Genomic DNA, 23,328 nt, shown 5'->3' with positions numbered 1-23,328 from the left:
CCTTAAAGTGGTTGTAAACTCTTTACAACCGCTTTTTGCTACAGGTATGCCTATAATAAGGCTTACCTGTAGCAACCCCGGATATCTCCTAAACCTGCACGATTTAGGACAGTGATGGCGAACCTTGGCACCCTAGATGTTTTGGAACTACATTTCCCATGATGCTCATGCACTCATGCAGTGTAGTTGAGCATCATGGGAAATGTAGTTCCAAAACATCTGGGGTGCCAAGGTTCGCCATCACTGATTTAGGAGATATCCCCTGTATCAGCATGTGCCGACGTCATCCGCACATGCACACTGAAGCAATGGCACGTACGCCGTTACCTGCGACTCCTGCATGCGCGCGGGAGAGACGTCATCGCGGGTCTGGCCAATCACAGTGCCGGAGCCCATGATACCTGAAAGTGATGGAGTATAACAAGCATGCTTTACTGCATATACAGACTGATAGGACTGTTGTTAGTCTAGTAACACTTTAAAAAGAGGCAGTAAACCCTCTGAAGAAAAATAAATAAAAAATACACCCTGCAAGACAAAAGCATAATGAGCTAGTATGCATAGCATACTAGCTCATTATGAATTACCTGAGATTGAAGCCCCCCACAGCGTTCCTCTCCTCCGTCGCCATCCCTTTTCTGTGTATCGCGACTCCGGCCATGTGACTGCCCGGAGTCGCGATGACGTCACTCCCGCTCAGTGTGCCTGCGCCGTGTAGGTTAAGGAGATATTTCTTGCACCTACAGGTAAGCCTTAATCTAGGCTTACCTGTAGGTCAAAGTGGTCTGTAAGGCCCCTTACACACTGGGGCGGGAGGTGCGCTGACGGTAAAGCGCCGTTATTTTTAGCGACACTATACCGTCGGAATTATATTTGGCTGCTAGCGGTGTGGTTTTAACCCCCGCTAGTGGCCGAAAAAAGGGTTGTTACCAGTGGCGGTGCGTCCGTAGGGACGCAGGAGCGCCGCCCCCTCTGGCTCGCTCACAGCCAGTAAAGTATACAGATTCATACACTGTATGAATCTGTATATTTTCGCCGCTGCCGCCCACTATTCAGCTGGCCGGATGTTGAGCGCCGGTCAGCTGAATAGCGGCAGCTGACTGGCTGTGTGGAAGAGCCTATCAGGGCCAGTCGGCTTCCGGAAGCTCATCCTCGGGACGTACCGGCCGTACGCCCGAGGATAAGACTGACAGGCGTAACCTGATTGGCTGAAGCGTCATCGAGGGCGGGACGAGGGACGTAGAAGCCATAAAGGTAAGTGCCAGGGGGGGTACTGGGCATGGTGGCTACAAGTGGGGGCACAGTGGTGACAATTGGGGGCACAGTGGCAACAATTGGGGGCACAGTGGCAACAATTGGGGGCACAGTGGCGACAATTGGGGGCACAGTGGCGACAATTGGGGGCACAGTGGCTGTGTTTGATGGCATAGTGGTGACAATTGATGGCACAGTAGCTGCGTTTGATGGTATGGCACAGTGGCTGTGTTTTGATGGCATGGCACGGTGGCTGCGTTTTGATGGCATGGCACAGTGGCTGCGTTTTAAAGCATTGGCACAGTGGCTGCGTTTTGATGGCACGGTGGCTGCGTTTTGATGGCACAGTGGCTGCGTTTTGATGGCACAGTGGCTGTGCAGCTACCTGCGCAATGACGTTCGGCTTCTGTGGGAAAGTCGTGACGCGCAGTATGCGCCGGTCGGAGGAACGTCAATCAACTAGGAACACCCAGTCCAGCAAGAATCATACCCGGAAGCCGAGGGATGAAACGGCGATAACGAGGTATGTACGGGAAAAAAAAACAGCATACCCGCAGTGTAATCAGTCTTCTGAATGTATTGCTAGAATTTTTTTTTAGGGGGAACCTCCACTTTAAGAAAAAATATATAAAAGACCACCATGAAGCCCCTTTCAAACGTTGTCAATAAATAGAAGGCTTGCAGCCACCTACATCTTTTGCGACACAACATTATAAACCCTTCACATCCAGCAGATGTGTGTCTGTTATTTATCTCCGCTGCTGGAGATGTATTTTTTATTTCCACATCAGTCTCACACCCACTCATCAAATTTAGGAAGGCCACTTTCTGAGATATCATAACATTAGCGGTGAACGGGCTTTGTAATCACGCCATTTTATGATAAAGAACCATATGATTGCCCCGAGGCTGCAACGTCTACGGATCCTAAATGAAAGGGGATAAAATATGTAACTTAATTCATAAGAGATTGTACTGCGGTTCCTTCCTTATCATGTCCTCAATAGAGCTATGCTCTGAATAGAACCAGTATGTAACGATTGTTTTATTGCCTCAAGGTATCCAGACATCGGGAATTTTTCATGTTTGTGAGTTAGATCTTTTTTCACCCGACATGCACTTACACATTAGGTAGACGCTCTAGACGCTCTAATTTAATAAAGAACTCTTATTCGTAATGTGTATCTAAACATAAATCCAAAAATGGAACATATTGCACCTTACTAGTCTTTTTTTATATGGTGGATGCATTTTTTTTTTTTATAGCTCATTTTGCTTTATTGTTCTCTGGTAATCAGGGGCGTTGCTAGGTGGCAAAAAGACCAGGGGCTCTAGCCCGAAGTCGCCACCGGAGGGGGTTCCAGGGTGGTCGAGGCATGCTTTTTTGGCTGGGCGGTGGGGTTGTGTGGCGGTGGGTAAGCTCACTTGCTGCCTGGCTTACCAGTGCCCATCAATGACTCACCTACCTGACATACACTGACCTCACCTACCTGACATACATGGACCTACCTGACATACACTGACCTCACCTACCTGGACCTACCTGATATACACTGACCTCATCTGACATACATAGACCTACCTGACATACACAGACCTCACCTACCTGACATACATGGACCTACCTGATATACACTGACCTCACCTGACATACATAGACCTACCTGACATACATAGACCTACCTGACATACACTGACCTCACCTACCTGACATACCTGACATACACAAACCTACCTGACATACACTGACCTCACCTACCTGACTTACATAGACCTACCTGACATACACTGACCTCACCTACCTGACATACATGGACCTACCTGACCTCACCTACCTGACATACATGGACCTACCTGACATACACTGACCTCACCTACCTGACATACATGGACCTACCTGACCTCACCTACCTGACATACATAGACCTACCTGACATACACTAACCTCAAATACCTGACATACATAGACCTACCTGACATACACTAACCTCAAATACCTGACATACATAGACCTACCTGACATACACTAACCTCAAATACCTGACATACATGGACCTACCTGACATACACTAACCTCAAATACCTGACATACACTGACCCCACCTACCTGACATACATGATGGACGTCACACGTCCCGCGGTCCCGGCATTGGACCTGTGGGACGTCCATCATAGGAGCTGCAGGCTCCAGAAGGCGGGACTTGCAGTATCACTCGGCGCCGTTCCTAATAATAGCGGTCCCTGTTCGGCGGCGGCGCTCGGGGCTGTCAATTAGATGCAGCCTTCCTGACACTCGGGGCTTTTCAGGGACCCATTTGGGGGCTCCAGCCCCCCTAGCCACACCCTCCCGACGCCCCTGCTGGTAATCCTGCAAATAACACACTTCCTGTCCCTGTGTGGCTACGTTACTCCTCCGCTGTATCTATGGAGGAAACCATGGTTGTCACCCCTAGGCTGCTCTCTCAACTTGAACTGCAAACATTTCTGTATCTCTTCGTCTCCATTAGTTTGGGAACAGGGCAATTGGTAGTTTACAGAAGACAGCTAGAAAGGAAGATGTTCTTTATTGCAGCTCAAAGGAAGCGACAAGGACATGCTATTTTCTGTCAGGATCAACGGGTATTTTCTGCATTTTTTTTTTAAATATTCTCAGCATGAAAAAGAAAACAGATGCAGCCACCGCATCTAAGAACTGTTATCCTTTAACCGCTTGCTATAGCCTAATGACGACTACAGTGCGGACGGCTAGTTCTGGGAGGACACTCCAATCACAGCACCTGTTGTGTCAGCCAATCAGGTGACAGGTAACAGCATCCAATCACAGCGCCTGTCGTTTCAGCCAATCCGGTGACAGGTAACAGACCCGAGCACCTGATTGACGGCGGTTCAGTGTTAGAAAAGCGCATGGCGACCGCTGTTCACCTTTTGGGATGCCTATTAGAGCCTACGGGTCTGATCAGGTGTTTCCAAAAAATACCCTGCCGCTGTAATTCAGGTGCCCAGCGCCCGAAAAAGGGGCGGAAACCTGAATAGGGGGTGGCAGCGACGACAATAGATAGATTCATGCAATGCATGAATCTATCTATGGTGATAGAACGGTGCCAGGAGAGAGGGGGCGGTGCCCAAGCGCCCTTTATGGATGCACCGCCACTGCTGGTCCAAAATTTGGCTACATCCTGATGCCGCGTACACATGATCGTTTTTCGGCATGAAGAAAAAACGAAGTTTTTCCAACTTCATCATTAAAAACGATGTTGCCCACACACCATCGTTTTTGAAAAATTATGAACAAAGCGCGGTGACGTACAACACGTACGACCAGGGCCGCTGTTAGGAATCATGGGGCCCTGTACAGCCTACCTGACGGGGCCCACACCTGATGTTTTTTTATACAATATTTTCACACAAAAAACACGAAACCTCTAACCTGGGTGAGAGACTTGGAGGGCATTGTTCTCCACCGATCCTCCTGCTCTCAGGGCCCCTCTGTGTGCCGGGGCCCCCTACAGGAGGGCTGGTGGTCCCCCCCTATCAGCGGCCCTGCGTACGACGGCACTCTAAAGGGGAAGTTCTATTCGCCTTGGGGCTACTTTTAGTTCATTCCTTGTTAGTAAAAGACGATTCGCGCTTTTCTGTCTGTTACAGCGTGATGAATGTGCTCCATTATGAACAGTAGTTTTACCAGAACGAGCGCTCCCATCTCATAATTTGCTTCTGGGCATGCGCGGGTTTAAAACGTCGTTTTAGCCCACACACGATCATTTTTTACAACCCGAAAAACTCAATTTTTTTAAAACGACGTTAAAAAATGCAGCATGTTTTTCAGAAACCCAGAGAAGATGTGAAGCCCACACATGATCATTTTAAATGACGTTTTTAAAAACGTTGTTTTTTTTTAATGCTGAAAAATGATCGTGTGTACGCGTCATTAGCCTTTGTAAGCATGTTGAACTTTCCTTTTTTTTCATTGTGGTGCTCAGCCCCCTGTTTTGTCAGCACCTTGGATAGCTACTTCCAACCCCCACCCTGTATTATACCTCTGGGGCGTACATTTTTTTGGAAATCCCCTTGAATACCTCCCAGGATACCAAGACCTCCTCTTCCTGAAGTAGTAACATTGACACACACATCTTCATATCCTCCTTTGTACTTGCAAATAACAACATTTCGCAAGGCTGCCAAAGAGCACATCTGTCACCTAAAACAGCCTCCGATTATTTATGTTATTCATTTTCTGGATGTGATTAATGAAACAATAGCGACGGTTCGCAGCCTGAAGAATGTCTTGATTTTGAAGTATTCTTCAAAGAGCGTTCCTCCAAAGCCCTCGCCCCGGGAGGTGCTCCGAACACAGGCACCTTTCAGGTGGAATTCACTGTTGTATTTGTATTCAGATTCCATATTTCGCTCAGACTGGTGCGGCGGAGTAAAATCCCACATAGAGGAATTCCTCGAGGCCTTCTGACACATTCTTTGGGTTAGGGTAATGTTTGGAACAGGCATGCAGTTGGCTTCTATCGCATGTTGGTTTGTAGGACTCGAGTCAAACTGGAAGAACTTCAAGAAAGTTCCGGCGATTGTTCTGTCTACGTTGTACTAAGCCTGGAGGGCGAGGGATCAAAAAGAGACACGCAGAACAGAGCAGGAGACTAATAGAGGGAATGTTTGTTTCAGGTCTTCTGAATGAAGTACACGGGGTAGGAGGATACCTCTGATAAAACAACAACCTGGTCTTATCATTCACAGTACAAAGAAGACATTCTACATAGATGGTCTCAGAAATAACCAAGTGTCGTTCAATGTACAGAAGGGGAGGACCCAGTGGCGGCTGGTGCTCACTAATTTTTTTGGGGGGGTGGCGCAAACAGACTGAAAATAAAAAACATCAATTGCAGCCACTGTGCCCGTCAAACGCAGCCACTGTGCCGATCAATTGCCACCACTGTGCCCATCAATTGCTACCAGTGTGCCCATCAATTGCCTCTACTGTGCCCATCAATTGCCACCACTGTGCCATCAAACACAGACACTATACCCATCAAACACAACCACTGTGCTCATCAATTGCCACCACTGTGTCATCAAACAGCCACTACACCCATCAAACACAGCCACTGTGCCCATCAATTGCCACCACTTTGCCATAAAACGCAGCTACTGTGCCCATCAATTGCTACCAGTGTGCCCATCAATTGCCACCACTGTGCCCATCAAACACAGCCACTATACCCATCAAAAACACAGCCACTGTGCCCATCAATTGCCACCACTGTGTCATCAAACAGCCACTACACCCATCAAACACAGCCACTGTGCCCATCAATTGCCACCACTTTGCCAGCAAACGTGCCCATCAATTGCCACCACTGTGTCATCAAACGTGCCCATCAATTGCCACCACTGTGTCATCAAACAGCCACTACACCCATCAAACACAGCCACTGTGCCCATCAATTGCCACCACTGTGCCATTAAACGCAGCTACTGTGCCCATCAATTGCTACCAGTGTGCCCATCAATTGCCTCTACTGTGCCCATCAATTGCCACCACTGTGCCCATCAAACACAGCCACTATACCCATCAAAAACACAGCCACTGTGCCCATCAATTGCCACCACTGTGTCATCAAACAGCCACTACACCCATCAAACACAGCCACTGTGCCCATCAATTGCCACCACTTTGCCATCAAACGCAGCTACTGTGCCCATCAATTGCCTCTACTGTGCCCATCCATTGCCACCACTGTGCCATCAAACACAGCCACTATACCCATCAAAAACACAGCCACTGTGCCCATCAATTGCCACCACTGTGTCATCAAACAGCCACTACACCCATCAAACACAGCCACTGTGCCCATCAATTGCCACCACTTTACCATCAAACGCAGCTACTGTGCCCATCAATTGCTACCAGTGTGCCCATCAATTGCCTCTACTGTGCCCATCAATTGCCACCACTGTGCCATCAAACACAGCCACTATACCCATCAAAAACACAGCCACTGTGCCCATCAATTGCCACCACTGTGTCATCAAACAGCCACTACACCCAAACACAGCCACTGTGCCCATCAATTGCCACCACTGTGCCCATCAAACGCAGCCACTGTGACCATCAAACACAGCCACTGTGCCCATCAACCGCAGCCACTGTGCCCATCAACCGCAACCACTGTGCCCATCAACCGCAGCCACTGTGCCATGAAATGCAGCCACTGTGCCCATCAAACACAGCCACTGTGCCCATAAATTGTCACCACTGTGCCATCAAACACAGTTACTGTGCCCATCAATTGCTGACACTGTGCCCATCAATTGCCACCACTGTGCCATCAAGTGCAGCCACTATACCCATCAAACGCAGTCACTGTGCCCATCAATTGCCGCCACTGTGCCAAACACAGCCACTATGCCCATCAAACGCAGCCACTGTGCTATCAATTGCCGCCACTGTGTCATGAAATGCAGCCACTGTGCCCATCAAACGCAGCCACTGTGCCCATAAATTGCCACCACTGTGCATCCCGCGCCTGCCCGGTACTTACCTTGTCTTTGTGGAGGGCAGCGGGTCACAGCGATGTCTTCCACACTCCTTGATGTCTTCTCCCTTGCTCTCTTCCCGTCCTCTGCTATGTGTGGACGCCTGATAGGCAGCATCCAATCACAGCGCCTGTCGTTTCAGCCAATCCGGTGACAGGTAACAGACCCGAGCACCTGATTGACTGAGAGGCAGTTCAGTGTTAGGAAAGCGATTCATTCGCTTTCCTAACACGACGCTGAGTGGACAGCGAGCGCCCAGCATGGCGCCCGCTGTTCACCTTTTTGGACGCCTATTAGAGCCTATGACGCCCCCCCACCCCCGGCGGAAGAGAACCAGACGGCGGTGAAGACCGGGACCCCCGCAGAAGACATCGAAGAAGCAGGGCCCCCCTCATAAAAGAGCTAAAGAAGAGAGGGGGGGCCCCGGAGCTGACTAAAAAATTACTTTAAAAACCCTGTGTAGTGTGTTTTTTTACATTTTTTTTTCCGCCAGGTGAATGGGCAGGGGTACGATGTTGTACCCCATACTCATTCACCTAGGGTGGGGGGCCGGTATCTGGGGGCCCCCTTATTAAAGGGGGGTCCCAGATTCCGATAAGCTCCTCTCCCGCAGGCCCCGACAACCAACGGCCAGGGTTGTCGGGAAGAGGCCCTGTCCTCATCAACATGGAGACAGGTGCTTTGGGGTGGGGGGGCCACAGGGCGCCCCCCTGCCCCAAAGCACCTACCCCCCCATGTTGAGGGCATGCGGCCTGGCAGGGTTAAGGAGGCGGGGGGGCCCTCGCTCGTCCCCACCCCCTTTCCTGACCGGCTGGGCTTCTGCTCGGAAAGGGGTCTGGTATGGATTTTGGGGGAAGCCCACGCCGTTTTTTCAGCGTACGGGGTTCCCCCTAAAATCCATAGCAGACTCAAGGGCCTGATATGCTCCTGTAGGGGAAACCCATGCCAGGTTTTTATTTAAAATTTGGCGTGGAGTTCCCCCTCAAGTTTCATACCAAACGCAGCTGACACAGTGCAATGCGATTACCTGCGGTTATGTGCCGATAGCTGCGGGATTTCGCAGCTGGACGCATTGAGATCAATTTTTTCTATCCGCACAAAAACGCGGGTAACAAAACCGCAGATAACCGTAGTGTGTGAATGATGTCATAGGAAAGCATTGTGTGCTTCTAGCTGTGGTAAAATCCGCAGCTAAAAGCACCATCCTATGCGTCCGTGTGAAAGGGGTCTTAAAGCTGAGGTTCACCCTAAAAACATGTATATAACATTACATTCTGCATACTTCCAACATTTACAGTATGCTGTTAGTTTTTTTTTTTTTTTTTGCTGTACATACCGTATTATTGCTATTTTCCACCCAGCTTCCGGGTACTCACTCCCGCACGAGTAGGCGTTCCTATGCAGAGGCGCAGTGTCATGTGGGACTTCGCCCAGGTGATTGACGTCTTGAGAAAAACTTCCCCCCCGGCGGATAAGGCGCGTCACGAGTTTTCCGAAAATAGCTGAACTGCGAGTCGGCTCTATACGGCGCCTGCGCAGTCAGCTCTACACGGCTCCTAGTCGGTGCGCAGGCGGCGTACAGCGCCGACTCTCAGTTCGGCTATTTTCGGAAACTCGTGACGCGCCTTATCCGCCGAGGGGAAGTTTTTCTCAAGACGTCAATCATGTGGGCCAAGTCCCACATGACACTGCGCCTCTGCATAGGAACGCCTACTCCCGCGGGAGTGAGCACCCGGAAGCCGGGTGGAAAATAGCAATAATACGGTATTTACAGCAAAAAACAAACAACAAACAGCATACTGTAAATGTTGGAAGTATGCAGAATGTAATGTTATATACATGTTTTTAGGGTGAACCTCCGCTTTAAGTGGTTAATATAAAAAATAAGCCAATGCAAGTGAAATAGTAGTGCTAATTTGTAATATCTGCTCATTATTTACTTTCAGATCTTATCTGGTTTCGTATAATTGGAGCCATATTTAGACAACATGACAATAGAAGTGGGACCTCTTCATCAGGATATCCCGCATTAGGGCGCACTGATGTTTTCATCTTTTTGTCATCACCAATTACGGAGAAGTGGAGAATGGTAACCAGGGGACGGTCCCTTTCCCTGACATGTGGAAATGGGTATCTCTTCCATGTACAGAGACATCTGCTTCCTCTGATTAAAAATCTACAAAATCTCTAACTTGAGATGTCTAATCCTTTCCAGAAATGTCATTCAGTTCCTTTAACCACTTCAGCTCCGGACCAAAATGCAGGTAAAGGACCTTGCCCCTTTTTGCGATTCGGCACTGCGTCGCTTTAACTGACAATTGCGCGGTCGTGCGACGTGGCTCCCAAACAAAATTGACGTCCTTTTTTTCCACAAATAGAGACAAATAAACCTCTGCGGTTTTTATTTTTTGCGCTATAAACAAAAATAGAGCGACAATTTTGAAAAAAATGCAATGTTTTTTACTTTTTGCTATAATGAATAACCCCCAAAAATATATATATATAAAAAAAAAAAAATTCCTCAGTTTAGGCCGATACGTATTCTTCTACATATTTTTGGTGAAAAAAATCGCAATAAGCGTTTATCGGTTAGAGCTTTCTTTTGGTGGTATTTGATCACCTCTGCGGTTTTTATTTTTTGCGCTATAAACAAAAATAGAGCGACAATTTTGAAAAAAATGCAATATTCTTTACTTTTTGCTCTAATAATCAACCCCCAAAAATATATAAAAAAAAATTTTTTTTTCCTCAGTTTAGGCCGATACGTATTCTTCTACATATTTTTGGTAAAAAAAAAATCGCAATAAACGTTTATCGGTTGGTTTGCGCAAAATTTATAGCGTTTACAAAATAGGGGATAGTTTTATTGCATTTTTATTATTATTATTATTATTTTACTACTAATGGCGTCGATCAGCGATTTTTTGGCGGACACTTCGGACAATTTTTGGGACCATTGTCATTTTCACAGCAAAGAATGCATTTAAAATGCATTGGTTATTGTGGAAATGACAGTTTCAGTTTGGGAGTTAACCACAGGGGGCGCTGAAGGAGTTAGGGTTCACCTAGTGTGTGTTTACAACTGTAGGAGGGGGGTGTGGCTGTAGGAGTGACATCATCGATCGAGTCTCCCTATATAAGGGATCACTCGATCGATGCAGCCGCCACAGTTAAGCACGGGGAAGCTGTGTTTACACGCGGCTCTCCCCGTTCTTCAGCTCCGGGGACCGATCGCGGGACCCCAGCGGTGATCGGGTCCCGCGGTCCCGGAGCTTCGGGACCACGGGCACAGGAGGTACGGGTACGTACATCTGCCCAGCCGTGCCATTCTGCTGACTTATATTTACAGGAGGCGGTCCTTAAGTGGTTAATAGCTCAGCGGCATCCATTGGTTCTGTCCATTATACAGCATTTGGCACCAGTTATTATACCGGATTACGACAATGGAGGAGGAAATGATTTCAGCAGCTTGCAACATTAATTTCACTTTTATTCAAATCTTGTCTAAATTTTCCTTCATTTTGGCATGTTTCTGACTGCTGAGTGAAATCAGCTAAACCACTTCAGCCCCAGAAGGTTTTACCCCCTTAATGACCAGGCTCTTTTTTGTGATACGGCACTGCGTTGCTTTAACTGACAATTGCGCTGACATTGTATCCAAAAACAAAATTGACGTCCTTTTTTTCCCACAAATGGAGCTTTCTTTTGGGGGTATTTGATCACCTCTGCGGTTTTTATTTTTTGCGCTATAAACAGAAAAAGACCAAAAATTTGGAAAAAAAAAACATTTTCGCTAAAAAAAAAAATATCCCCAAATTTTAAAAAACGAAAACAAATTTCTTCATCAGTTTAGGCCCAAAAAAAAAATCGCAATAAGTGTATATTGATTGGTTTGCGCAAATGTTTTATGACGCGAACACACGATCGGAATTTTCGTCAAGAAAAGTTTGATGTGAGCTTTTGGTCGGAAATTCCGACCGTGTGTAGGCTCCATCCGACTTTTTCTGTCAGTCAGTCACGTGGGTCTCGACTCCCTGGCGCCCCTTGCTGCCCTGGGGTGGGCCAACAACACCCAAATAAAGCAAGGGCCACCTGTCAAGCCCCGGCCATGACCTGGCACCGACCATGACCCACCCCTGGTCTCACCCCTTAATTTCTCTAACAGTGTCCATTGGACACTCTGTTAGAATGTTTTCCCTACCAGGTCACATTGGAGACTACAACAGAGTCTAATGGGACCTGGAGGAGGGGGGTCTCTCTCTAGAAAGTCTCTGTTAGAGAGAGAGACCCCCCCTCAAGAACCCATTAGAGACTTCAAATAAGTCTAATAAGACCTGGAGGGGGGTCTCTCTAACAGAGGCCTCATTCACTGACTCTCACCCCTGCCCCAACCTCTCACAAAGTAGAAATAAAATTGTCACTGTGTAGCGCTCCTCTTACCTTAACTATGGGTACTGTAGCTGTGGCTGCCTCCCGCGTCCTCTGTGGCTGGCTGCCTACCGCGTCCTCTGTGGCTGGCTGCCTCCCACGTCCTCTGTGGCTGGCTGGCTGCCTCCCGCGTCCTCTGTGGCTGGCTGCCTCCCGCGTCCTCTGTGGCTGGCTGCCTCCCGCGTCCTCTGTGGCTGGCTGGCTGCCTACCGCGTCCTCTGTGGCTGGCTGGCTGCCTACCGCGTCCTCTGTGGCTGGCTGGCTGCCTACCGCGTCCTCTGTGGCTGGCTGCCTACCGCGTCCTCTGTGGCTGGCTGCCTACCGCGTCCTCTGTGGCTGGCTGCCTACCGTGTCCTCTGTGGCTGGCTGCCTACCGTGTCCTCTGTGGCTGGCTGCCTACCGTGTCCTCTGTGGCTGGCTGCCTACCGTGTCCTCTGTGGCTGGCTGCCTACCGCGTCCTCTGTGGCTGGCTGCCTCCCGCGTCCTCTGTGGCTGGCTGCCTCCCGCGTCCTCTGTGGCTGACTGGCTGCCTCCCGCGTCCTCTGTGGCTGGCTGGCTGCCGCCCGCGTCCTCTGTGGCTGGCTGGCTGGCTGCCTCCCGCGTCCTCTGTGGCTGGCTGCCTCCCGCGTCCTCTGTGGCTGGCTGGCTGGCTGCCTCCCGCGTCCTCTGTGGCTGGCTGCCTCCCGCGTCCTCTGTGGCTGGCTGCCTCCCGCGTCCTCTGTGGCTGGCTGGCTGCCTACCGCGTCCTCTGTGGCTGGCTGGCTGCCTACCGCGTCCTCTGTGGCTGGCTGGCTGCCTACCGCGTCCTCTGTGGCTGGCTGGCTGCCTACCGCGTCCTCTGTGGCTGGCTGGCTGCCTACCGCGTCCTCTGTGGCTGGCTGCCTACCGTGTCCTCTGTGGCTGGCTGCCTACCGTGTCCTCTGTGGCTGGCTGCCTACCGCGTCCTCTGTGGCTGGCTGCCTCCCGCGTCCTCTGTGGCTGGCTGCCTCCCGCGTCCTCTGTGGCTGACTGGCTGCCTCCTGCGTCCTCTGTGGCTGGCTGGCTGCCTCCCGCGTCCTCTGTGGCTGGCTGGCTGCCTCCCGCGTCCTCTGTGGCTGGCTGCTTCCCGCGTCCTCTGTGGCTGGCTGGCTGCCTCCCGCGTCCTCTGTGGCTGGCTGCCTCCCGCGTCCTCTGTGGCTGGCTGCCTCCCGCGTCCTCTGTGGCTGGCTGGCTGCCTCCTGCGTCCTCTGTGGCTGGCTGGCTCCTGCGTCCTCTGTGGCTGGCTCCTGCGTCCTCTGTGGCTGGCTGCCTCCCGCGTCCTCTGTGGCTGGCTGCCTCCCGCGTCCTCTGTGGCTGGCTGCCTCCCGCGTCCTCTGTGGCTGGCTGCCTCCTGCGTCCTCTGTGGCTGGCTGCCTCCCGCGTCCTCTGTGGCTGGCTGGCTCCCGTGTCCTCTGTGGCTGGCTGCCTCCCGCGTCCTCTGTGGCTGGCTGGCTGCCTCCTGCGTCCTCTGTGGCTGGCTGACTCCCGCGTCCTCTGTGGCTGGCTGACTCCTGCGTCCTCTGTGGCTGACTGGCTCCTGCGTCCTCTTCGGCTGGCTCCTGCGTCCTCTTCGGCTGGCTCCTGCGTCCTCTGTGGCTGGCTGGCACCTGTTGGTGGCTGACCCGGCACCCTGCTGTGACTGGCTGGCTCCCTGGTGTGGGTGAGTCAACGTGGGTGGCTGGCTGGCATCCTGCTGTGGATGGTCACCGTGTCTGGTTGGCTGGCTGGTTTACTGGTGTAGGTGGGTAACTGTGGGTGGCTGGCTCCCTGCTGTGGGTCAGTGGGTGGGTGGCATGGTGCACCCTGCTGTGACTGACAGAGAGGGGGACTGGCAGAGAGGGGCCAACAGAGGGGGTGGTCTGACAGAGGGGGTGGGGCTGACAGAGAGGAGGGGCAGACAAAAGGGGGTGGTCTGACAGAGAGAGGGTGGGGCTGACAGAGAGGGGGTGGGCTTACAGAGACAGGGGGCTGAGCTGACAGAGAGGGGGTGGGCTTACAGAGACAGGGGGCTGACAGAGGGGGGTGAGCTGTGGGCTGACAGAGGGGGGTGGGGCTGACAGAAGGGAGTGGGGCTGACAGATGGGGGTAGGGCTGACAGATGGGGATGTGCTGACAGAGAGGAGGGGCTGACAGAGGGGAGTGGACTGCCATAGAAGGGGCTGACAGAGGGGGTGTGGCTTACAGAGACAGGAGACTAACAGAGGGGGGTGGGCTGACAGTCGGGGCTGCAAGAGGGGGGTGGGGCTGACAAAGGGGGTGGGCTGAAAGAGAAATGGGCTGACAAACGGGTGAGGCTTACAGAGACAGGAGGCTAACAGAGGGGGTGGGCTGAGAGAGAAGGGGGCTGACAAAGGGGGTAGGGCTTACAGAGACAGGAGGCTAACAGAGGGGGGCTAATAGAGGTTGTTGGCTGACAGAGGGGGGCTAATAGAGGTGGTTGGCTGACAGAGGGGGGGGGTGGGGCTGATAGACGGGTGGGCTGGCAGAGAGGGGCGGGGCTTATAAAGGGCGGTGGGTTGACAGAAAGCGGGCGGGGCTGACAGAAAGGGAGAGGTACATGTGAGAGACCTCAGAAAACACACAGCGCGCCAGGCAGAGAGGCGTGACTCCGGCAGCACGTGGTCGCGATCAGACACGTGACCAACCAGCTCCGCCGCGCCAATCGCAGGACGCACGCTTGGACTACAATTCCCAGAATGCCATAGCGTGCGGCCACACGTGTCCCCCGTTCGGCCGATCACAGGGCGCTTGCGTGGACTACAAGTCCCAGAATGCCACAGCGTGCGGCCCCACATGACTCCCATTCGGCCAATCACAGGGCGCTCGCGTGGTCTACAAGTCCCAGAATGTTACAGTCAGTCGCCCACGGCTGACTTCCTCTGAAAGAAACGAAAGTGGCAGCGGGCGACCGCTGGCCGTTTTGCATATAATCTGGGACGGCGTTCTGTCAAAAGTTCCAATTGAACAGCCGGGAGGGGGGAATTGTCACCCCGCCCCTGTGTGTCCCTTGTTGGGGGGTGACCCCCTCTCTCTATAACATTAGTTGGACGGAGGACATTGCCAGATAAGCTTGTGCTGAGATTAGAGTCTGTGAGAAGTACAATGGAGGATGTGGAGAGCATACTGGCCAGGGTTCGATCGGCTGCGGATGCCAATGGAATAGAATGGCTGCGGGCCCAGCTTTCTGCCGTGCTGCCGGATTTGGAGAAAATGACGGTTCCGCCCGCCCCAGAACTTCCACACGCTGAGAGGTCACGCCCCCCTCCTGTGCGATCCAGCCCTGAACTGCCCCCGAGGGGCCGCCGCCGCCCTGGGAGCCCAGTCTTGGACCCTTCGGCCCCCACAGCCAAGAGAACCCCTGCTCTGTGGTCTGGTGGGGCTGGAAGGAATTCCCTTCACAGGCGGACCCCGGGGGAGGAATGTGGGTCACCCCCCAGCTCCTCAACCCCATCTGCCGATCAGCGGGACCATGTGGCCTACCCGGCGGGTGTCCTGCCTGCCGCTGGAGCGGCCTGGCGAGGGAGAGAAAGTTCTACTAGTGCCGATCAGATTCCTGGGGCGACTGGGACTGCCACCGAGAGAAGCCGTGGTACTACTGGAGGGGGCGCCGGCGCGGCTACACCGAAGTGGGACTGGCACGCCGCTTCTGCCACGCAATCACAACAGACAGAGCAGCGGGGGAGGAGGGCAGTCGCCAGTGACTTCTTCAGCCCGCAGCCTTCGGAGGAAGACCGGTCGGAGGAGGCGCTGACAACATCGGAGGATGGAGCAGAGGCCGCCAGTGACGTCTTCAGCCGGCAGCCTTTGGAGGAAGATAGGGCGGAGGGGGCGCTGACAACATCAGAGGGTGCCAGTGACGTCTTCAGCCGGCAGCCTTTGGAGGAAGACAGGTCGGAGGAGGCGCTGACAACATCAGAGGATGGAGCAGAGGCCGCCAGTGACGTCTTCACCCGGCAGCCTTGGGAGGAAGACAGGGCGGAGGGGGCGCTGACAACATCAGAGGGTGCCAGTGACGTCTTCACCCGGCAGCCTTGGGAGGAAGACAGGTCGGAGGGGGAGCTGACAACATCAGAGGATGGAGAAGAGGCCGCCAGTGACGTCTTCAGCCGGCAGCCTTGGGAGGAAGACAGGGCGGAGGGGAAGCTGACAACATTAGAGGAGGGAGCGATGGACGCCAGAGACGTCTTCAGCCGGCGCCAGATGCATGGACAGCATGCCCGCGGGCTGCCTTGGGAGGAAGAAAGGTCGGAGGACGCGTGGAGAAACCCTCTGCCGGGTTCTGATACAGGGCTGCAGGGATCCGTATCGGCGACTGTGCGGTCTGGTGTCGCAGGGCAGCCTGGTAAGTAATTTCTGTGCTCCTCAGTAACATGTTTTTCTCCTATGGTGTCTGGTGGCTGGATTGCAGAGTCAGTCTCTAGGGGCCGTGAGGGGTTCTGTTACCGGGGTTCTCAGCAGGTGGTGGCGGGAGGGTTGCATAAATAACATACTGTAGGCATTTATGGCTGGTTTTAGTGAGGTGCTGGCTCGTTGTGACTCGGGTGGAGTTTCAGCGGGGTTGGTGGCTGTGTGGACAGCTGTGAGGGCTCCCACAGCGCAGTCGGGGGGGCACACACAATGCGGCGACTACTCCAACAGAGGCCCCACCGCCTGCACAGGACAAGGAAAGAGGTTTAACCCTAAAACTACATAGAGCAGGGGTGACCAACCAGTGGTCCGCGGAGCCCTCTGATGTGGCATGCGACCTTCTGCTCTGGAATGGGGGGTTGGCAAGCCCAGATCACAGGTTGCCGACCCACCATACCACAGCATCAGTGTTGTGAATGAAGCTAGTGGTAGAGGAAGAAAGCGGCTGCAGAGCCCCATAAGCCAATGCTTCCTGAACAGCGCTGGCTTTTGCCACAGGTGGAGTCTATGGCAAAGTTCAGCTAACCTGCAGGATAGACACAGGTTCACAGTACGCTGCACCCGCGGTGTGTGAAAGCCGTCTTGGCCCTTCTCACAGGATCGGACCCTCAATTCACCTCTATAGAACGGTGGATGTAAACAGATTTTTGTCCGCTTACGCTCGCCTATCTCCAATCCAAACTTCTAAAAAAAAAAAAAAACAGCTTTTATTGCAGCATCTGCCATTCGGCTTCCTGTCCCCTCGTATGCGGGTAGTGCGTCATATACTTCCTGGGAGCTTTTCTCATTGCTCCCAGGAGTCATTGCGGAGCCTCGCCGCCATCTTTCTACACCCCACACGCCTGCACAGTAATGTTAGAGTGAGAAGGGGCAAGCGGACATCTTGTTACACCCACCGGAGTTTTAGATTTCACAGTTATTTTCAACACAAAACGGAGCTTATGAGCTTAAATACAGTATCCGTTTTGTGTTTAAAATAACTGTAGTCTAAAACTCCGGTGGGTGTAACAATATGTCCGCTTACCCCCTTCTCACTATCATTACTGTGCAGGATTATGGGGTGTAGCAAGATGGCGGCCACGGAACTGAGCATGTGCAGGAACGAGAGGCAGTGAATGCTGGGAGTTCAGCATTCACCAAAACAAGGAAGTAAGTGCTTGTCGGCTTCATGCCCACAAGCAAAATGGAAACGGCTTTCCTGACAAAATAAAAGTTATTATTCCAGAAAGAATCGCTGTGCGGATGATTAGAAACGGCAGAGAAGTGAGTAACTCATTTGATATGCTTTCAAAAATGACAAAAAAAAGGGGGGGGGGGGCCGCGGGAGATCCGCTTTAAGTTGCAAAAATAAATATTAACAACAACTTTATCAGTGCCCACCATTGCGGACTCACCGTGCCCACCATTGCGGACTCACCGTGCCCACCATTGCGGACTCACCGTACCCCATTGCCGATTCACTTTGCCCCCTTAGAAAATTGTTCAAAACAGAATTTGCGTTTGATAAAGATCTGTCAATCTCCATGTTTGCACAAAAGTTTGGCGGTGGAAAGAACTTTTGCTGTGCTTCCAGGATCAACTTCAGCCTGCTCATACACTGTAGGTTTTTATTGTTGGTCTGTTTTTGATCGATTCCACCACTTAAGTTTAGAAAATTGTTTGTTTCAGCCACAAAATCACAAATTTTTGTATTCAAGTTGAGCCATTATTTAAAAAGTTGAACAAGCAAGCATTTTTGAACTATTTTCTATCTACAGTGTATATATGGCCCCGATTGCAGAGAGCATAGAGAAAGGAGAGCTGTGGGATCGCAGAGCGGTATAGTCCGCTGTTTCAACTTGCATTGAAATTTCCTCCGCTCTGCCCACAGCCCCGCCTCCTCCTGACCCTGTGCCTGTAATAGACAGAATGCGGGTCCAATGCTGAGATGTGTTGTCTATCACAGGCGCGGGGTCAGGAGGAGGCGGGGCTGTGGGCAGAGCGGAGGAAATTTCAATGCAAGTTGTAACAGCGGACTATACCACTCTGCGATCCCACGTCTCTCCGCTTCCTCTGTGCCATCAGGGGGATCACTGCGAGAACGGCTCGCGATTAAAGAGGTTGTAAAGGTAAACGTTTTTTTACCTAAATGCATCCTATGCATTAAGGTAAAAAAACATCTGACAGCAACCGCCCCCCCCCCCCTGAGCCCCCCGTTTTGCTTACCTCACAGTTTGAAAGTCCCGGGCGCATGCTTGTCATCTTGCTCGGGTCCCAGCCTGGCCGTTGATTGGCTAGGCTGGGCAGATTGATAGCAGCGCAGCCATTGGCTGGCACTACTGTCAATCACAGCGGAATGCCGCGCCGGGGGGCGGGGCCGAGTGATACAGTCGGCGGCTATGGCCGCCGATGTATCACGGGAGCGCGTTTGCAAAAGCTTTCCACCATGCGAGGGAGCTCGCATGAACGTGGAAAGCTTTTGCGAGGAGGAGCCGAGACAGCCTGCCGAGGGACCCCAGAAGACACGGATTCGGGTCACTCTGTGCAAAACGAACTGCACAGCGGAGGTAAGTATAACATGTTTGTTATTAAAAAAAAAAAATTCTGCCTTTAGTGTCCCTTTAACCCCCGATCGCCAGCGGTGCTTGCCCCCCCACTCCCAGGCAGCCCAGCTCCTCGCCAGACCTAATTTTCCACTTGCAAAATGCGAGTGGGAAATTTGAGGTCTGCTCTAGGGTCTCCCCTAAAAAAAATTTAATGTTTGGGGGTTCTATGTAATTTTCTGGCAAAAAAAAGATGAGTTTTACAGAAATGTCAGAATTGGCCTGGGTGGCGCCTCCACCTGGGACCCGAGAGACGGGTCTGGTGAAGACATCGCGGGCGCTCTGGACAGGTAAGTGTCCTTGTTTTAACCACTTAAGGACCCCCCACTGTATATATACGTCCTCTTTTTAAACATGGATATCTCAGTAACGACGGCAGCAGCTGCTGCCACAACTGAGATATCCATGTTTTCAGCGGGCGGCCGTGTAAACGATAACGACGGTCTCTGCGGCGGATTCGCCGCGAGATCGCCGTTATCGGTGGCGGGAGAGGGGCCCCCCCCCCTCCCGCCGCTTACCGGAGCCGTCGGTAGCGGCGGAGGAGATCCGATGCTGCCGCCTGGAGAGTGAGGACTGTAGTGAGGGGAAGATGGCCCCCACCCGTCCTCATAGCTCTGCTGGGCGGAAGTGACGTCAAAACGTCAGTCCCGCCCAGCCTCTTAAAGAGACAATTTTTTTTCTGTCATTTTTTTAAATGACAAATTTTCCTTTTTTTTTTTTTTTTTTTGCATTTAAGCCTAAATATGAGATCTGAGGTCTTTTTGACCCCAGATCTCATATTTAAGAGGACCTGTCATGCTTTTTTCTATTACAAGGGATGTTTACATTCCTTGTAATAGGAATAAAAGTGATCATTTTTTTTTATTTTTATATTTTAGTGTAAAAAATAATAAAATCAATAAAATTAAATAAGAAAACAAAAATTTTTTTTTTTTAAAGCGCCCCGTCCTGACGAGCTCGCACGCAGAAGCGAACGCATACGCGAGTAGCGCCCGCATATGAAAACGGTGTTCAAATCACACAAGTGAGGTATCGCCGCGATCGTTAGAGCGAGAGCAATAATTATAGCCCTAGAGCTACTCTGTAGCTCAAAAAATGCAACTTATAGAATTTTTTAAACGTCGCCTATCTAGATTTTTAAGGGTAAAAGTTTGACGCCATGCCACGAGCGGGCGCAATTTTAAAGCGTGACATGTTGGGTATCATTTTACTCGGCGTAACATTATCTTTCACAATATATAAAAAAATTGGGCCAAATTTATTGTTGTCTTATTTTTTAATTCAAAAAAGTGAATTTTTTCCAAAAAAAGTGCGCTTGTAAGACTGCTGCGCAAATACGGTGTGACAAAAAGTATTGCGATGACCGCCATTTTATTCTCTAGGGGGTTAGAAAAAAAAAATATATAATGTTTGGGGGTTTTAAGTAATTTTCTAGCAGAAAAAACTGTTTTAGTCTTGCAAACACCAAATCTGAAAAACACCTGAGGTCTTTAAGTGGTTAAAAGCCAGCAGCTGCAGTATTTGAGCCTGCTGACTTTTTGAATTTTACATTTTTTTTTTCTTTTGCAGGCGGAACTCCGCTTTAAAACCATGTGTAATATGTGAAAAATAAACTGTGAAAATACAATGTATTTAAAATTGCACTTTTGAATAAATATAATACTCAAATCCCATTAATGTATGCATCTAAAACAAAAACAATTTGATTGAAAACGATCCTGCCATAAATCAATTCACCAAACGGTGCAAACAAAGATGAGTGCTCTCCACCACCAGTTCAGGCTGCTCACCTCATACCAGATAAAAATCAGCAGGTATCCCCTTGCCCAATAGAGTGGTTTATATGTAAAAGAAAGGTAACATCTAGTGCTCCCCGTTTCCAAAAGATTTAATTAGGGTTGTCCCGATACTAGTATCGGTATCGGGACCGATTCCAAGTATTTGCGGGAGTACTCGTACTCCCGCAAATGCCTCATCCGATACTCGGCCGCCGCTACGCCGCATCCCCGCTTGGTTAATACGGGCGGGGAACATTACAGCTTTCATTTGAATGGCTGTAGTGTTTCGCGCCGCGTATAGACACTCCCCCTTGCTCGGGTGAACTGTCCAATCCCGAGCAAGGGGGAGTGTCTATACGCAGCGCGGCGCGATTCACTACAGCTATTCAAATGAAAGCTGTAATGTTCCCCGCCCGTATTAACCAAGCGGCGGCGCGGCAGCATGTAGGTAAGGGGGACATGGCTGCATATGGGGGGGGGGGGGGACATGGCTGGATATGGGGGGGGGGGGGACATGGCTGCATATGGGGGGGGGGGGGGGACATGGCTGCATATGGGGGGGACATGGCTGCATTTGTGGACACATTTAAAAAAAAGTATCGGTACTTGTACTCGGTCCTAAAAAAGTGGTATCGGGACAACCCTAGATTTAATAGTATAAAAGGTAAATAGGTATAATTACAAGAAAAGCACAATGAGCTCGTGCAAACTGCGGGGCATAGCAAACATCCAATTCTCGAGATGGCCTTGGTTGTAACATCAGTGCGTAAGCTCCGCCCCCTAGACGTGTATCGTCAGGGCATTGACTTCTTCAGTGAGGGGTGGAACCATAGCGTCTCTGCACAGACTTATATACTCCCCTTTCCTCCCTACACACGTGCGCCGCTCGTTGGCCTGCAATCACGCTACCCAGACCGGACATATAGTGCACACCCCTTCCTGCAACATTGAAATTCATTGTATTAACAAAGTTTATTGTTCATGGATTGTGCATGGTTTAAAGTAGTGCAGCACTGTTTTTTGTCTTTCTTTATGTCGGAGTTGTGTCTTATGTGTTGTTATATTAATGCTGGTTTTATGATTATGTCTTGTTTTTCAGGTTCAGAATGTTTGGTGTGGATCCTTGGCCATAACTATGTTGTCTTGGGAGCAGCACATGCTGGTCTTAACCCTGATGGTCTACAGTTGGGATTTCCCAGGGAACAGGTCAGGATCAAATGGATCGGGGTCCCGGGGATGTTATGGTCCAGGGTCTTGCCTGAGGTAAATCACTATTCCAGGCTTGACAGGCCCCCCGACGTGCTCCTTCTTCATGTGGGAGGCAATGACCTAGGGGTTCGTCCCTTACACGAGTTGAGTAGGGATATCAAATCTGATTTCCTGCACTTGCGGTCCTCGTTCCCCAAAACTGTTGTCGTGTGGTCTGATATTGTGGCTAGGACTTCCTGGAAATTGGCGACGTCTGTGGCGAGGCTTAATAAAGCTAGGATCAAAATAAACAAAGGGATGGCAAGGTTTTTTGTCCATAACGGTGGCTTAGCGATTCGCCATGGCGACATGGAAAAGGAACATCGGCTGTTCCTGAGAGAGGACGGGGTTCATTTGAATTCAGTGGGGATCGACCTTTGGTGCTTAGGTCTGCAGGAAGGAATCGAGCGTGCCTTTCGGGTGTGGCGGGGCGCCCAGGCGTAAAGTTTCATACTGGGCATCTGTGGCAGAGATCGTAGAGGGTTTTTTTTTTTTTTTTGGATGGAATACATGTTGGGGCAGTTGGCTGGAGAATTTGCCGAAAAATTGTCCCTGAGCTGGTGCGGCTGGGGGCCTTAGAAATGCAAGGTGGTGAAAGCTGAACCCCTCCAGGTGGTGGACTGAGAATGACGCTCTCCTCAATGTGGAAGTAACAGGTGCTGGCTCAACACAAACGATAAGAAGGAAAATCTGGACAGCAGCACTCCAATATACGCATTTTATTGTAAAAAAAATCATCAAAGTTCATGTAACAGAAGCAGGGGCAAGATACTGACGCGTTTCACAACAGGCAAGGCGGTGCCAGATACATCTAGTTACATCCTGACCTAGAAAACAAGCAGTTACATTCAGTCTGAGAAGTTATGGTATATTTGTTTCTGTTTATTACCGCTTATATTATGTAATCTTTCATGGTTGGTTATTGTAATAAAGGGCTGTTTATGGCCATTTAAGCGCAAGAAAGTATGTCTGGTCTGAATTATTTAAATAGGTGTAAGGTGGTAAGTGGCATAACAGCTGGTACTTGGGCAATACCCTTTTTCCATCTGACCGTAGAAAATCTGCAG

General features: G+C 50.9%; 1 protein-coding gene across 1 annotated transcript; it reads left to right on the top strand.

Moving 5' to 3' along the window:
• The first annotated feature begins 15,001 nt into the window (after positions 1 to 15,001).
• LOC120917110 lies at positions 15,002 to 23,257 on the top strand. Its single transcript, XM_040328154.1, has 2 exons — positions 15,002 to 16,588; positions 22,113 to 23,257. The coding sequence occupies exons 1-2, from the start codon at positions 15,349 to 15,351 to the stop codon at positions 22,703 to 22,705; spliced, it is 1,833 nt and encodes a 610-aa protein (XP_040184088.1). The 5' UTR covers positions 15,002 to 15,348; the 3' UTR covers positions 22,706 to 23,257.
• The last annotated feature ends 71 nt before the right edge of the window (positions 23,258 to 23,328 follow it).

The sequence above is a fragment of the Rana temporaria genome, chromosome 11, assembly GCF_905171775.1.
Source record: "Rana temporaria chromosome 11, aRanTem1.1, whole genome shotgun sequence".
Classification (NCBI taxonomy): domain Eukaryota; kingdom Metazoa; phylum Chordata; class Amphibia; order Anura; family Ranidae; genus Rana; species Rana temporaria.
This window is presented reverse-complemented; position numbering and strand designations above follow the sequence as displayed.